This window comes from Branchiostoma floridae, chromosome 14 (genome assembly GCF_000003815.2).
Source record: "Branchiostoma floridae strain S238N-H82 chromosome 14, Bfl_VNyyK, whole genome shotgun sequence".
In the NCBI taxonomy this organism is placed as follows: Eukaryota; Metazoa; Chordata; class Leptocardii; order Amphioxiformes; family Branchiostomatidae; genus Branchiostoma; species Branchiostoma floridae.
The window spans coordinates 10,857,446-10,873,978 of NC_049992.1; the positions used below are offsets into that span (position 1 = coordinate 10,857,446).

At 42.2% G+C, this 16,533-nt stretch overlaps 1 protein-coding gene across 1 annotated transcript; it reads right to left on the bottom strand.

The window, feature by feature from the left end:
* Positions 1-2,876: 2,876 nt before the first annotated feature.
* On the bottom strand, positions 2,877-15,416 carry LOC118429988. Its single transcript, XM_035840647.1, has 2 exons — positions 14,946-15,416; positions 2,877-4,180 (listed from the first exon to the last, which is right to left on the bottom strand). The coding sequence occupies exon 2, from the start codon at positions 4,139-4,141 to the stop codon at positions 3,458-3,460; it is 684 nt and encodes a 227-aa protein (XP_035696540.1). The 5' UTR covers positions 4,142-4,180; positions 14,946-15,416; the 3' UTR covers positions 2,877-3,457.
* Between the last annotated feature and the right edge of the window lie 1,117 nt (positions 15,417-16,533).

Consider the following 16,533-nt stretch of genomic DNA (forward strand, 5'->3'; position numbering starts at 1 on the left):
TAAATATACGACTTGCTAGACTTATTTACGTTTTGCATGCATGGTGACTCATCCAAGTTTCCTAGGAACTTGACGGTGACACAATAGGAATATGACTCAAGTTGACAAATGATTCGCTCCAACGACGCGTACACTATGCACTTGTAACCACAACAATGCATTCGTTTGAATCGTATCGATTTATCCTCCAGTGGAATCAGTCTTTCGTACTAGCTTTTCAAACGAGCAACACGAACAAAGGACAAGGTCTTGTCATCATATCCAGTCCACGTATATTGTAACTGATTCAGATTAATTTGCTCTGTTACACGATCTGGTTTCACATAATAGCAGGGTTTTGCAACCTGATATCTTACGTGCAAACGTTACCAGATGGTAAAGTCACTTGACTGTGCGATTTCAACGATTACGATGTGCGAACAACACTGGCTAAAATACATTTATTGGTTTGATATATGTACACTTGTGTAGCACACAAAGTTTGCCACCAAATGATTTTCGTAATTGCATAGAATGCACATTGATATTGTAACAAACGCTGTACCTACTGTTTTTCTGCCTAATATTGCTGTCTATTACTCTACTTCTTGTGCACAAACATTAGTCAAATGCTGAACATTGAAGCGTTAGGAATTTATAACTTATTGCATGCTAAACCGTGCTGTAGAACGATAATCTTGTACGTTTTGTATATTTATGTTCCCCATCAAAATTCTATTTGATCTCAAAGCTTTGATCAGCGTACCATGTCTGTTTCAGTGTTTGTGTGTCGCAATTCAACAAAAGTGTTTCGAAGCTCATTCTATTTTATCTTGTGCGAGTTAATTTAAATATCTTTTAGTATTTCTCATGAAAATCATTGGACCAGTCAGAAGCAATTATAAGATTGATTTGTTTGAAGATTTCTTTACTCAAAGGGTGCTTCGCTAGTAGTTACCGCTAGATGTCGTCTTGAAAGTGGATTACTAGTATGAAGAACAGATTTAGCCCATTGAGGAAGCGTGTATTATTGATATGTAGGGCTTCTGTTGCTAGACAAGGAATATGCCAGCCACGATTTCCCGTGTAAGTGTCATTTTCTCAAGATATACGGTAAAAAAACGATATAACTGCGCAATTTTGCTATTATGGGTTTTCTACAATCCGAAATAACATCCTTTAAGACTAGAAATAGCCCATTACATTCCCAGGAGCTGTGATCAAACTAGAAGGATTGCGATTTTTATGTACTACCATTCACTCTGGAAGCGTTTTTGTGTAGGTATTATTGACGTTTTTGGTGTGTAATAGAAATCTTTGAGCGGAGGTAAAATCTAACGATATGTATTAGATGGGCCCGGCAACACTGTGCCCTGACACCCACACATTACTGCACGACCCCTGCATTTCCCAGATGAGACGTTATAATACCAAGCGGCCACCAAAGCGCTTCCAAGGTTGTATATATTTGCCAGGTGCACATTTTTCTTCTCCTGACATTTACGGGGAATTACAAGGATCGCTTGCAATGATACGGCCAAAACGGAACGATTGCACAACAAGGCAATTTGTGACCGTAATTTTGGTAAAACGTTTGATGATAGGACTGCAAAGGCCACCTGTCGACCATACATTGAAATGCAGCAGATTTTTAACTATCCCTATTTCTCATTCTGTAAGCACACATTCCGTGCACTACGACCCCTTAGTGGCTTGTAAATTTGCGTTCTTAACGTGAAAGATTGTGATGTTTTGCCATTACAAGCGGTACAATTGAGTTTCTTAAGGTATGATTTACATGATTACAATGGCTCAAGAGCTTTTAAAGTTTACGTTGGAAGTTCTAACCTAAACTCATCTGCCGCCCCGTGGAAATAGTTTATAGTTTGAGAGGTTTAGTTGAAATATAAACGTATAGAATTGACCGAACCGACGTAAAATGTTAAAAACGATTAATTCATTTCGATGTCATTTTTGTTGAGTTTATTCAAGGATATAACATTTTCACCTAGAAAATTTCACCATCCTGTTACGTTGTTACTTTAAGGTCAGCATTTACAACACAAAAACGAGTGAGCAAATAGTCAAATTTATACTGTTAACGTGCCTTTATTTGTATTGTGCATTTCGTAGAGCACATGTACAATAGCTCTGTATAGCATGTGTACAGCAGTTCTGATTCTGTTGGCAAACGATCTTTCTATGGCAAATGTCGCTGATTCGATGAAGTCGCATACATGTACTTCCAAAATACAGAAGCAAAAATCATTGACAGTACATATAACAGGGCATTGTATGAAGGCGAGGCGTTGCGAAGAAGACCCTCGCTCTGAAAAAAGGCAGTTTATATGCAAATCAACAAATACAAAAATAATGCTTAAAGCAGAACACATCCTTGAAATTGATAAAATGGACGCAATGTTCGTCTTTCGAAATCCACTTATACTGGCATCCTTCTTATACACTGGAATGAGCACAAACGCTTTGTATCATCATAAGCTCCTTTGTCCCTCACGTAGCTTTACTCTGTAGCATCAGCGCGTACCGATCACCAAGACAAGGCAGTGGAACTGCAACTTAAGCCAAGGACAAAGTATGTGCATCAGGAGGCTTTGGTCCGCTATGGTGTTCTCAGCTGTACAATTATATCCATGGATGAACAGCCCGAAGCTTAGATTGTCACACTCTACGGAGCTCAAGAAGAAATCACCGTGAAGTTTACAGCTGTACATGACGTTACATACATACAATATAGAAGCATCTCCACCGGCCTTTTTTACACAGCTTCTGTCCTTCAACTCATTTAATGGCCAGATGTACGGTATGAAGACCCTGTCATGTTAACTAGAATATCGTTGTTAAAAAGTTTTGGCTAAGATTCTCTGATTTGGGCAGATGATCAAAGTCATATCCACCAATTCAGTTATCTTCATTCACGACGATTGGCTATTTGCCCAATGTCTTTACCATCTTGAAGGATGACGATGAATGTGCTCATAATGATGTCTATAAAATGTTGTTCTGCATGGAAATGTTTTCAAAATTTGAGTAGACAATATAATCAGGAAGTCTAGAAATTGCAGTGTGGTGACAAGAAAAATTTTGTGTTTTCGATTCTTTAAAACAACTCAACTATTGCGCCAAACAGCAAATATTGGCACCGTTTTGGCCATTAAAACAACACTCCAGGGCTGCCGACGTCTTCAGTCTGTCACTGAAAACTTGGGGAAAACTTGCTTACGAACGATAGATGCACCTTACATGTGTTGTCTTCAGCCTATTAAGAGAGTGCATTCTCGTGTGTGGCGGGATCTGTCTGAGCGCACACAAACGCTTTCCAAAGGCGGCAACAGTCTTTTCTTCTGCTTTGCTCCAGACATGTTTCGATCCTTTACTCTATCCCTAAAGTGCTTAAATGCATTTGGTTGAGTGCAATGTTGGTATGAACATGGAAGCGCTCTTGCGCACAGCAACAACATCAACGGTCTTCTACGGGTTCTAGACAAGCTCGATATTTAACTTTGTCTTCATTGGAGTCGCTGGTCTCCACAGTTTTGGTGACGTAAACTCGGTATTTTACATTGTTTCCGCCCAAGTATTTACATCTCGTCTGCATGTCGTAGATAATGTCCGACTCCTCCGAGTTCAAGGTCACCCCTACGCAGAAGATTTTCACGGGTCCCGAGTTTGACATTGATATGTGGCTGATTCTAGCCTTGGGTATGATGCACTTGGCTTCTCCGAAGGTCTCCAGGTCCTTTGGGCATGTGCAGTGACCTCCGGGGTCATCGGGGTCACAGGCCACGTCCATCTGACAGCTGACGACGTGTAAATTCTGCAGCCTGCCCTTGCCCCGCACGCCGTCTGCCTGAGTCTGGTCGCCGAAGGATCGTGCGTAGCGATGCCGAACGGGCAAAGTCTCGTCAAGTTCCAGCGGAGACTTCACGAGACTCACGTTTGCGCTGGTCACGTGAACGTACCTCTCGTACACTATCCTTGTACTTCTGTCGGCCAGCACTCGGGCATCCACGCGAGAGTGATGAATCGGGGTGAGTTGGAGGCTCCTTGCTGTGTTTTCGTGGGGCAGACAAGGTGCTTGGATCAGGCCCAGCAGCACGCCGAAAATCCAATGAACAATCTTCATACTTGACCGCAGAGGCATTTTTCTTCCCGACGTCCCCTCTCTAGCTTGATGAACGACCTACGAGAAAAGAAGGCAATACATCCGGCTGAGCAAACGTCATCATCTCATTTGTCTTCCTCAAAGAACCAGGTGCAATTTATCTGCACAGGAAACGCTTCTATGAATGACATCTCTCCTCATATCAAGCAAATCATGACTGCCTATATGTTTGATCATGCCTTGTGTCACTGACGTAGATCTTAGCTAAAATTCACAAGGACAATATTACTGGGTTATAAAGTTCATCACTTGTCAGTTGTACACAATATATCATCGCTACAGAGGGACGACTTCAGCCGCTCAGGGTAGACTAAATTGTCGTACTCCTTGGAAGAGATACAGACTTATTTCCCAACAGAGAAATAAGGCAATAAGCATATAGTGTGTTGCATGGGGACTGTAAAAGCAACAGGGATGAGAGAATACCATGATAAAACTTATTGAAATGCTCCTAGGGATCTGTGGAAGCCATGCGAGCTATACAAGTGTTTGGCTTCAGTTCCGTGATGGAAGATGCTTCGTGGTGCATAAGATCTGAATGAAGAGCAAATTTCGTAATGTTTATTTTGTGATATTTCTGAACTCCTTTTTTAAAGTTTTCTTAATTTTTATTTGCACAAAAGTAGCCTCATATGCAGTACAGAGAAATGGGTAAGATGAGAACAATGTGCAGTATGAGAGAAGAAGCCTACAAGGCTCATGCTAAGCCTCCTCCCTCAAATTAATCATAGTACTAACGAGATAATTATAGAATTAATCAACAGAAAGAAAGAACACTAATGTAGATCAATGATAAACCAAAGGAGCTTCTCTAGATGAACTTCACTCTTGCACGTGTCAATTTGCTTCCCGTTCCCCTGATAACCTTAGTGCTTTATTCATCGTTGTTAGAAAGAGGCAATTAGCTGAGAGTTACTGCGCCTGCCTACTTTGCCCGCGGCCTTCCCGTCTTGAAGAAAAACCGGGTGTACGGGTCATCACTGCTGCTAATTTAGCCCAGGCACAGCGGCGAGCATCAAAGACGCGGCCGGCAGCCCTATATAGTCCGCTCGATCAATGCTGGATATGAAGTGTTTCATCAATCGCCTCTGACCCGACAGACCTCCGAAGAGATCGCGAGCAAATCCGGCGTACCTCGTACCTTATTAACGTGAGGGAATCACTTCAATTGATCGCCCAAGGACCGGACTATAAAAAAGGCGCTCAATGTCGGATTCCATCACCGATCGAATCAACCAGAAGGCAGCAGGATTTCCTCTCAAAAGAATCTGGCGTGCATCGAATTACGGGCTAATTTTCGATTAAACGGATGGCGTCTCGCATGGCTCGCAAAGCAGGGCTGTTAATCAAGTTTTCAGACGATCCTCTGCCATGTTTTGCCCCATGCCTTCCCCTCTACTTCTTCTCAATAATTAGCAGGTACGTCTGCTTTGTCCTAAATCTGTTCAGGTCTTCTCTCACACCTGCCATACCCGGCCCCGAGTCCCCTGTAGCGTTACCCCCCCTACCACCGCACGATGTGATGGATGCTTACTGGGGCTCTGGCATGATACCCAATACTCACATAAATCAAAATCGAAAGGAAAGTCTCCAACCAAATCTCCGTAATAGGCAGTAGCATCAGGTTTGAGTTCTCTGAGGGACCCCCACTCCATTACCTGACCTCTGACCGTTATCCAACTCAAGGGATCATTTCAAGGGGTTTCTCGTTAATCTATATTGGATATCTCTTTGTGAAAACTATTTCCAGCTCGAGAGGACCTTCCGTGACCCTTTTCTCTCTCGAACTTCACCATGAGAGATAAGAAGAGAAAGGCTCTCAAACTTGTTAAGTTACGGATCGGGAAGTAGAGCTTCATCGGAAAACAAACTTCACATCATCAAGTCCCAATTCCGTCCACCAAATGAGTTAACACCCACATGCATGAAAACATAAACCACCCATTACACAGAGTTATGACAGTTTTATCTATTTTAATTAGTATGTAGATGTCTAGAAACTCGTTTCTTTAGTTCATAAGATGTGAGAAAAATATCTCTGTAGTGAATTGAAAAAAAGTCTTTGTAGTGAGACCTTCGTTCAAACAACAAATAGTTTCTTTTGTTTACCATTGTCAAACAAGAACCGAAACATGTTAGAGGTAATACACCGGCATTAGAAATATGTTTAGCATTCAGGCCATATTTCCGGTCCGTTTTACCATTAGAAGATAAGAACATCATCTGCTTCACCCGTCTGACGTTAGTCTGTGGTGTGAGACTGCCGCACCATTAGTTAACAGTATTAGCTCCTTCAGCACCAAGGACAGGGGCAGCGCTGTTCCCGCCCTGGCGTCTGTACAATTTGTTCTCAGAGGACGGGACCACCCAGTGTGAAGAAAAATGGAAGGGTCAATGAATGAGTGAATGAACCACATAGACTTCTATCGAAGGGTTATCAAGGACTAATACATTGTTTTGATATTGGTAGAAAATATTCATATTTCTCTCTAAACTATTTCGTTGTTTCCTAAAAGCACTGCAGCAACTCTCAGCTTGAAAACCTAGTAAGGTTCGTCTTAGAAAAATATGTGGCTTTTGACAACACTTTTCTCATTGTTACTTGCGTATTGATTTTTAAAAGGCCTAACTACTCAGGTCGTGTGGCGTAACGGCAGGGTGTTTGGTCTCAAACTTAGACGTCCTGGGTTCGAATCCGTTGCTATGCCACCGATTTTATGCCCTTGGGAAATGCACTTAACGATTTATTCCACAGTTCAGGGGGAAATGAGTACAGAACTTCTCGGAAAGGGCGTTAAATGGAGGTCCCTTGTTTTAGGAGACCTAACAAAAACCTAGAGTCCTGGTCGCACCTTGGCAATACTATCGTATTGGGGTCTTTTCAGTTAGTACCAAATGACAGCCATTCCATACCCTTGAGATTTAGCCACACCCATTGTAAGCTCCTCGCAATTCAGCCCCTGGCTGCAAAGATAGAGTATTCGGCCCATCCAATGATAATAACACACAAGATAAAGGCCTCTAAAGGCAACTTACATCTAAGACAGATGAAGATATGCTGCCAAATTCTGTTGTGTTATGTTGTAGATAAACGATTGCCGCTATCATTCTGGTAGAACTGCAATCCATCATTGTCAATTCAGGGACAAACAGAATTATTCATCATTCTCCATTCTAATCAATGAAAAAAATGAATCACATTTAAGCCTTGGCCAATGAGAAAAGCTTGGGGCGGATAGAAAAAAAATCCTCAGCACCAAACCTCAGCGCCTGTGACAAATATAGAAAAGAAAACATTTGCAGTTATTATTACAGCGTCGTCAAACTCGTATGTGTTCGTTTTATTGCTCTGTTTACAATGAACGCTTCATATTTGAAGACCATTTTAACGACATATTTTACGCCTGCTTATGTTTTATTGGATAGTGCTTAAACTGTTCTGTTACGAGACTTTCAAAACAAGACTTCACTTTCCTCACGAGCCTATGCCCCAGGTTTAGCTCTCTAGTAAAATCTAATGATTTATTCCCATTGTAAGTGGCCTGGGCCCGGCTTGTAAAAACTCCGGACCTGCCACGCCCGTGCGCAACCTCTATTAATTACCCTTTACACACACATCAAGCTCCATCGATCTCCTAGGATCACAGGTCAACACATAACACATCATATAGCACGGCCTTCCCGACTCACCCCACAACCTTAGGGCACCCGCCTGTAATTAGGTCTCGTTAGAACCACAAACGCAATCGGTTGCCGAGCCACAAACGGCTCGCTCTGTCTGATCGAATTGCAAGCACTTAGTATGCATAGAAAGTTCTCATCTAAACAATTACGGCAATTCCTTTTTGCATGAATAGGTAAGTATAAAGGGAGGGAAACAGTTGCCGGAGGTCTGCCCGTGTCTATTGATTGGCGATTGTTGGAGAGTAATGGAGATTGATCATGTGGATGTGCGGTAGAAGTTTCTTATGTATATAATCAAGTACGTAAAAGCTTTTTCGGTATAACGGATCGTTTCTGGGTATGACGGCTTTGCCTTTTCTATGATCTCCCTTAGGTCAGAATAATTGGAACATACGTGTCATCTCGGAGATAATGAAGCTTGTAAAATCATATGTTACGGTTTAATGGCCATAACGTTTACATGTTTTAGAATATCGTTTAAGATCTAAAAGTAGACGAAGAATAAACACAAGCCGTTTTTTATGCAGATAGGTTTGGAGCATTCACTAACGGCATAGAATGGCCGCTACATGTCTACTGATAAGCGCTCTAGTGTCGACCGTAAAAAAGGCAAACGGACTGGTGTCAAGAAAGTTCCTTATGAAGAATTGCGGGGCAACATCTGAAAAATTAAACTCAACGTTTATCACTGCTTCATCAACGATTGCGTTAATATAGCTTCGTCACAGGAGAGCACATGCTGTCATACAGTGGTTGAGAGGCGGAACACAGATGTTCCTTAAACTACGTAAGTCACCTTCGCTCTTTTTCCGAGATGATTTAATGCGTTGCATAATGTTGGCAAGACTGGCTGCGAATGACACTGCTTCTCTGAGGAGTCTACTTGCTATTAGAAAGATGTCAGCACGGGGGGTGGGCGGGGCAAGGCTGTCAATCCAAAACACACACCGCTGAACTACGACAATCGCAGCGTGTCGTCTGCAGAGGTTGCCATCAATTCTGGAATGTTTGTATCGTTTTAAAAACTATACGTGATTGTGTTACAGCTTTTAGGCGACATCTCCTGGGTCTTTTGAAAGTCTTTTTTTATGACAATGAATACAGCACTGTAGATGTAATAACAACCACATGAGGCTTACACCGCAGTCAAGTACATAATGTGTACCTAACGTGGCCTACCCTAACAAACTACTGATCTGTTTGTTCTTACTAAAACACATTCATATGGGAGGCAAGCATGAACCCCAGCACTGTCTTAAGGTAGACTCTTACTACACTTGTGGCACCTGTGCGACACTGCGGGGTTCGTAGATGACTCAACGAATTTCAAAGATAAAGAACGAATTTTCTTCCGTTTTTGTATTTTGTTGTCATACTTTTACCTATTACGCAATATCTAAATTATTAGAAATCGCGAAAATAACAAAACAGTAAACCAACCCCGCAGTGCCGCATGGGTGCCCCAGTGAGTCCAACTTTACCACTTGATACATAATGTAATCAAACACCACATGGTGTCTGTTCCCTTTAAATCACTAGTAACCATGGTAACGGCCGACTGGTCCAGGTCATTGACCTTATTTATTTGCAGAAGAAGTAGAGGTAAACACAAACATAATTTACCCCCCCCCCCCCCCCTCGACCTTTCAGGTGCTACTATACACTACCAGCATACTGATTCACACTATTTGTTTCACACATTGCTTACAAGTAATATAAAGGAAAACCATATAGGATTATTGATGGGCATGTCACCATAGCAAAAGCGCATGTACAAAATTGATTAACCGATGGTCGACTCATAGCTTGTAAATATCTGGGGCAAGTAACCCCTTGGTTATTTTGGTAGAGTGCGGTTATGATGTTATGCTATAATCTGTGAGTTAAACAAAGAATGTGGTTATACTGTGCATCACAAGATGTACAAAAACACTACTTTTAAAAAAGCTGTTGAAGTATTCTATATGAATTATGTGTGGCATAAGTCTCCTCTTCAGATGAAGCCGTACCGAGTGTATTATTGATGTGAAGCGACTTCCGCCGAGATCAAAGAATGTACGCCTATCGGGACTGATTGTATTGTCAGTGTTTCCATCAAGCTTGTGCTGAAATACATGCATGCATGTATATCAAGCAAGCAGATAACTTCTCTGAATCTACGGCCGTCAAACTTTTATTCTTGATCTCTTGAAATGAGTCTTGGACAGAAATTAGCACCACATTCGTAACGCAAACAATAGACAGCAAAATAGGGGAGATAAATCAATGAAATTTGTGCCCATTAAAAAGTAATGAGCAATGTTATTGTAGATACTTGATAGTTATTGATAGTCACATTAACAAGGACAACTAAATGAAAGTCCCATAATTGCACGTTCATTTTTCCATTCCACAACAGAGATTCCTTTGCCATAATATTTGTAACATTAAGCCCCTTTCAGACTCGAATGACCACTAAACATTTCGTTATTTTGTGTCAAGATGACTGGGGCATACAATGTACTGTGTTTTAATCGGATCAAAATTCAAACAATAAGTATATCTGATTTTCCTTCCATCAGATATTTTCATACACACATATTAGGAAGTGATTTGAAATGGTTTCCTTTGTCACCCCTCCAATCCTTACTGGTTCGTCCCTAATAAACGTAGTAGTACGATATTACCATCGGCATTAACTATTTACATAGTAAGATTGAAGACCCCGAAAGTTTGGACATCAATCTCAGCGACTGTACTTTTCCACAGACCGCTATCAGCTGTCATGGCGTCCTCTCTCTTTAAACACTTTTCCTCAAAGGTTAGCAAACTTTTTCAAAGGTCAAACAACTCTCATCGCTCAGTTCATCTCAAGCTACCTATCAGAGTTCGGCGAAGGAGGCAATTTCTCATACAATTCGATCGCGCAAGACTTTAATTGCGTCCACAAAGACAACAAAGAGAGTGGCAGATTGAACCAATAGGTCAAGTGGACGTGCACAACCATTTTTACTAGATTGGCAATTTCGCGTTTAAAGGGAAGCTGGCCTTTAAATTGGAGTGCGAGGATTCGTCTCATTCAGAAGTGCTGTAAACAGGCTGATTAGCCGCTGTAATACAGCCGGTAATAATGGTGAGGATCCTATTTGTTTTCCGTCAGCACTAGGATGTGAAATTGCCTCGTTGACCTCATTTTTCACAGAAAATGGATGAAAAAACAGAATTCCAAATATTTGGGTTGCCGTAAATTACCGGCTTGGCACAGTTGTCAATGATGGAGTACACAGCTCAGCTAGCTGTCAATACTTAATACTAACAGCGCCTTACCACTTGGATTCCCGGACAAAATTAGTGGGCAGGAAATATATGGTTTCTAGCGAGGTGCTCTGCTATTCATTGTTGGCAGTTTGATCAATGACAGCCGTTGGTCGACTAAGGCGCGCGGGTTTAGGTTCGGATTGGTCGACTAACGCGCCAGAAAATTGTCACAAATGAGGCTTTTAACTGTGCCTTCAGGGCGCGGTGTGAACCTGCCAGCTCACTGGTCACATTCTTCTACAAGTCCGGTATGTCGTGCAGAATTCAAACACGTCCCAATTAGGCAGAAAGGCGTGAATTCCTTCTAGTTCCGTGATTCAGATTCAGTGTATGATTCAGATTTGAAGTGACACATTTTGTACAGTTGCGTAAAACGGATAAAGAGTAACAAGAAATAACAAGAAACAAAGCCGCACAGCTATTGTCCATATTTCAACCCCATTATCGTTTTAAAGTAAATAAAAAGATCTACTATCTGCAGTAGGAAAGGAAGCTCTAGATAGATGAGCATTTGTATTAACCAATACATAACAGAAAAAACAACTGTAAAATGAGTCCACGTCCTCGACAGACAGCAGCGCATCGCAAAAACATCTATGTATAGCAGAAGCAATTGAGCGAAAAATAAATTTTCATCCAAAAGTAACGAATAGCTTTAAGAAAATGATATCTTGTATATAAAGCTGGGCACATACAACGTCGTGTTGTAATAATGGTGACCGACAAGCGAAGGATAGGACAGCAAGCTCACCATGTTTAAGAATAGGACAGGTTGGTAAGAATGTTAACATTAGGTACGGAGGTTGGTACAGAAGCGATTGCATTACTAAAGCCCAACTGCGCCATTCCCAACTACGTTATTACTGTAACAATAGCAATGCGCAAAAAGATGATCAAGGACTTATATTCAAACAATATGATGTTGAAAAAAAACGTGAAGAACACACCAGTTCCCCGCTGAATCCCCACGTGGCTCCACGGTACAGCCACCCCCTCCTACCGCCCGTCTGCCCACAGTCCTACCTGCCTCCGCCCCAGACAGCCGCTAGTCACCGATGATCGACACCGTCTCTACTACGACTCTCGTATGATCGAACGCAGTCGTAGCGCTCAGCTATTCCACCTTCGTTATCATCTCCTTATTTACCGACCTTTTTCCCGACCGATATCAAATTTCTCTGGTGAATTAAATCCGCCATATACTACAACTTAGGCTGAAGGAATCGATCCTTAGGAGGAGACCTATTTCTGGCTTAGTGCCAGCACCCATGCGGGGATTGTTCTGTGAACGATGATTGTAGTTACGCCTCTCTCCGCGCTCATGAAGGAAGCACACCATGAGGTCTGCGGAAAACACAACAGGGACTATCGTGAGGAAGGAGTCTTTTAACGTAGCCAGGGTGATTAAGCAGAGATTTGATTAATGTTCGTTACTCTAAAGTCAATCTGTCTTACATAGCATGCCTTTCGTATGAGTCTTTTAGGATCAGACTCGGAAAATAAAATCCAAAACACTCAAATCGAAAGCATATTTGCTTAATGTATCGAGTATGCGCCTGTAAATCCCTTATACGGCGATGGCAATGTGACGAACTCAAAGGCGTTTAAGGGGCTACAGAGGTGAAAACAAATGTCATCTTCCCCCAGATTTGATCCTTAAGCTTGATGGTTTTGAGATGAATGAGAGATAATATGTGGTCTGGATGCCAGTATGATGGCAGTCTGTTTCGATATTCTGCTATGCGAGGACAAGTGTGGCATTTCTTCATTGCCAGTCTCTTGGTCCATTACACCCCCTTTCCCCGACCAGAGACAAGAAAATCCTATTAGGGAAGCAGCATATGTGCACACAGGACGGAATACAAAGCAGCAAGATCACCAAAGTGGCCTTTACGAACCAAGAAAACAGCAAGACATTTTCGTCGTGTTATTGTATTATCTCCAATTTCTCATTCTGGGTCAGCTAAGTGTCCCAGATGCGCTATGTTAAGGCAATTGGCATTTCTGGGGCAAACGTCATTGTCTGTAACAAGAATTCCCATGTTCATGTCTTACCAGGAAAGCACCAAGACATTTCCTAGATTTTGTTATTTCCAATTGCAGTCCCTCTGTGAAGTAAGTTTTACAACGCTTAGAGTCGACGTTTCTGGGGGAAACACAATTTCATCGCTTTCGCATATCGTCACTGCATAGCTTTGAAACAGCAATATAGATATATGTAGGAACATTACAACCACTATATTTCCAATTAGCCAAATATTAGTAAAAGATTCAGAATACAAGCTCATTGTCAACAATACCAGGTAGCTTGCTTTCAAGTGTGTTTAATCTGATCTTGTCTGTACAAAGTTTACCTAGTTTCATTAATGCGCCCGCAGAAAGGAAAGGAAAGATTGAGATTTCGTTTCAAAGAAACGCGTAGTAGCTAGGGAAAGATGTGCAAATTACGCTTCTGTACTGTGTCTGAAAGAAAGAAAGAATGATAAATAGAAAGGCAAAAGAAACACAAAGAAAGAAAGACCAACAGAGAAAAAGAAAGAGAGAGATACATAAAGCAAAAGATTGAGCTCGATGCTGACTAACAAGAGAGTCCATTGGAGGGAAGTAACTCGAACAAAAGCCATAAGCAAGATACAAGAAAGCAAAAACAGACCGAAATTCAATTGCAGTAATGGTATTCTTACCTTTACCACCCCTAATAGGTTAGTTAGTCTCAGCTTCTAAAGAGATCGTGCCCCAGAATTAGAGACGTCGCGATTTCTGTGGGAATCTAACAGCTTGTTTCCCACATGAGCGCTAATGGCTGGCGGCGTAGCTCCTCAGCTCGGGCGTGTAGCTTCATCAGAACCCTCTCTAGGGGATGAAAGGTCGCCCATTTAAAGATCAAAGAAATGAAGATCAAATGGGAATGTCCCGCTCAATTCCAGACGTTGGGATTTCCAATACGTCAAGATCATGGATTACCGCTTAGAGAGGGCATCTTTTTATATACATCATAGGATTTATCTTATTCAAATACAATGTGATCACTTAAGGGCAATAGCCAATATAGTTTTTAAGTCATAATCTTTTTTCCGACTGCGCGACAGAGGCCGGCGGTACATGGGAATGAATAGGCGATCATGTATAACTATTTTTCGGTAATCATCTGTTTGCGGCAGTAATGAAGACTGAGCGGTTAAACGCGGGCGCGCTAGAAATTGAGGTTATCAACACTAGATTACGAATTAAAACCGTGACGTGGTGATTTCCAACTGCCGTTTTCCCCCCCTGACTTTTAAGATTTGATGCCCATCAGGTACAAAGTACGCCGTAAGTCATTCTCTATGTATGGCCTTCTTAGTTCGATCTCCAGCTTTCCCTTTCATCGGCCACTCCATCGATTCTAATCAGTGTTTCAAAGATCGCCAATTTCCCGCAGAATTTGCTCGCCCCAGCCGTTCTCAGTTAAAACATACACGCCGGGACAGATGCTCGCGTCAAGCCTGGGTAGGTGAATAAATGGAAAAGACACGGGCTGCCGGTCGTAGATCGATCGGCAGACGATCCCCCTACGCGCGCTCTTCCGGCGTCCCGCCTCCGCTGCTTCCCTTGATACTCGTCCGCACCTTTCTGAATTCCCCCTGTCTCGAACCGTCCCTTTGAAACATAACCGCAATTACAAACGAAGCGCTGATATACGAGAAAAGCCGAGACCGCCAGCCTCCGAAACGGCGTTGTTGTTAAAAGAGACGAAACATTCGGTCAGGCCAATTCTGTTCATCAGTAGCCTGGCAGTAGACAGGAATGGAGTTACACTTACAGTTTGAGAGGCGTCACAGTTGGTGCATACACGCCTCCTGACGGATTGGCAGCTCCCAGCGTTAGGGTCGAGAACTTCTCGGCAACCCCCTGCGTCGTCTCTGAGGCCAGCAGCGGGCTCCCGTCTGCGCTTTCAGTGATCTTCGCTGGCAGAAATATGCTCCCTCGGTCTATTCTAGGAAAACAAGGAGCATTTGTTGCTTGTATAACCAATTAGATCGACCAAGATTTCAGCCAATCTCTCACGCGCGCCAATTGTGGAGGGATCTCTTCGCGAGATCGAAACCTGATGAAAGTTCCCATCTCCTGCCAGCATTCATCTTCCGGAGGCTGCTGCTGAGTTTGTTTTCTGACGGGACTGCATTCCATTGCGCTAATTCTATCAAGGCATGCCGATATCAGAGCGTCCGCCACGGCGCGACGTGGCGTTGGGTCTAACGTAGCGACGTTTCAAGATCCCTCTCTAGGAGGTCTTGGCGTTTGAAGCTCACGTGCGTCGACGGCGGCTCGTAATGAGAAATCCTCCTTATTCCAGCGAAGCTGACCTTTACATTGAGCGCGAGGAAACCGTGAATAATTGCATTAGATGACAAGGAAGCCGCATTATTGATAATCCAGCGCGTCTATTCCATAAAGGATTTGGTCGTTCGCTCAACATTACGGTAATATTACGGAATAGGCTCGATAAAGTAACAAATATCTCCAGGGCTATGATTGATGACCAAGGCTAGAGATATAAGACCTTGAAGAATATGTCAATTCTATCCCCGTGATCCCAAATTTTGTCAGGCAGATCCTGTCGTTGTATATATGTGCTCTCTGACCTTTTAGCTCCCCTTCACGTATATCATTTAAATGGATATTAGAAAAAATCATTTCATTTACAGTGAGTATACATCTATATGTCTTCAGATCAATAATTGATGAGTGATAGATAAGTCATAATCTCGAAGTCATTAATTGTATATTGAGTTAAAGAGTGATTAGTTTGCAATTGACGCAACGTTCGACGTTTTGCAAGACGTTTTGCCAAACTACGAGGTGAAGCGCTTTGGATGAGCTCCTCAAATCCACGAGTTAATAATATCGAAAAGAAAGGTCACAAAAGAAGTAACATGTGACTATTGCCCGCCAATTCCCGTGTAATTCGATCAAGCGGAGTAATGAAATAATAATACAGCGACGGTGAGGAGAATCAGATTGTATATTCTTGGTGATCCGTTAACTCACCGGCGGTAATGATATGATTATCTTGTCAATGTTTCAAGCGTTAGGAATTATTTATTGATCGGGAAGAGAAATGATATTGTAATTAATCTGATAACAAGGTACAAAATCACAACAAGCGTGTTTTACCGTAGCGACCAGTATGTTGTGACATTTCAAAAATGAAAGAATACACAAGTAGGTTACAAGGCACCCTAGATCTGTAGAGATATGCGGCAAGAAATTATGACTAAAACCAGACGAACAAACTTTTACACCTAACATTCAACAGCGACGATGAAATCATGCAATATAATTATAAAGCCACTTAAATGGTCAACAACATAGCTCCGCAGAAAATTAAGAAAAGAACGCTATAAACA

Coding starts and splice junctions, on each gene's coding strand:
- LOC118429988 (XM_035840647.1), bottom strand. CDS start 4,141: ATGCCTCTGCGGTCAAGTATGAAGATTGTTCATTGGATTTTCGGCGTG.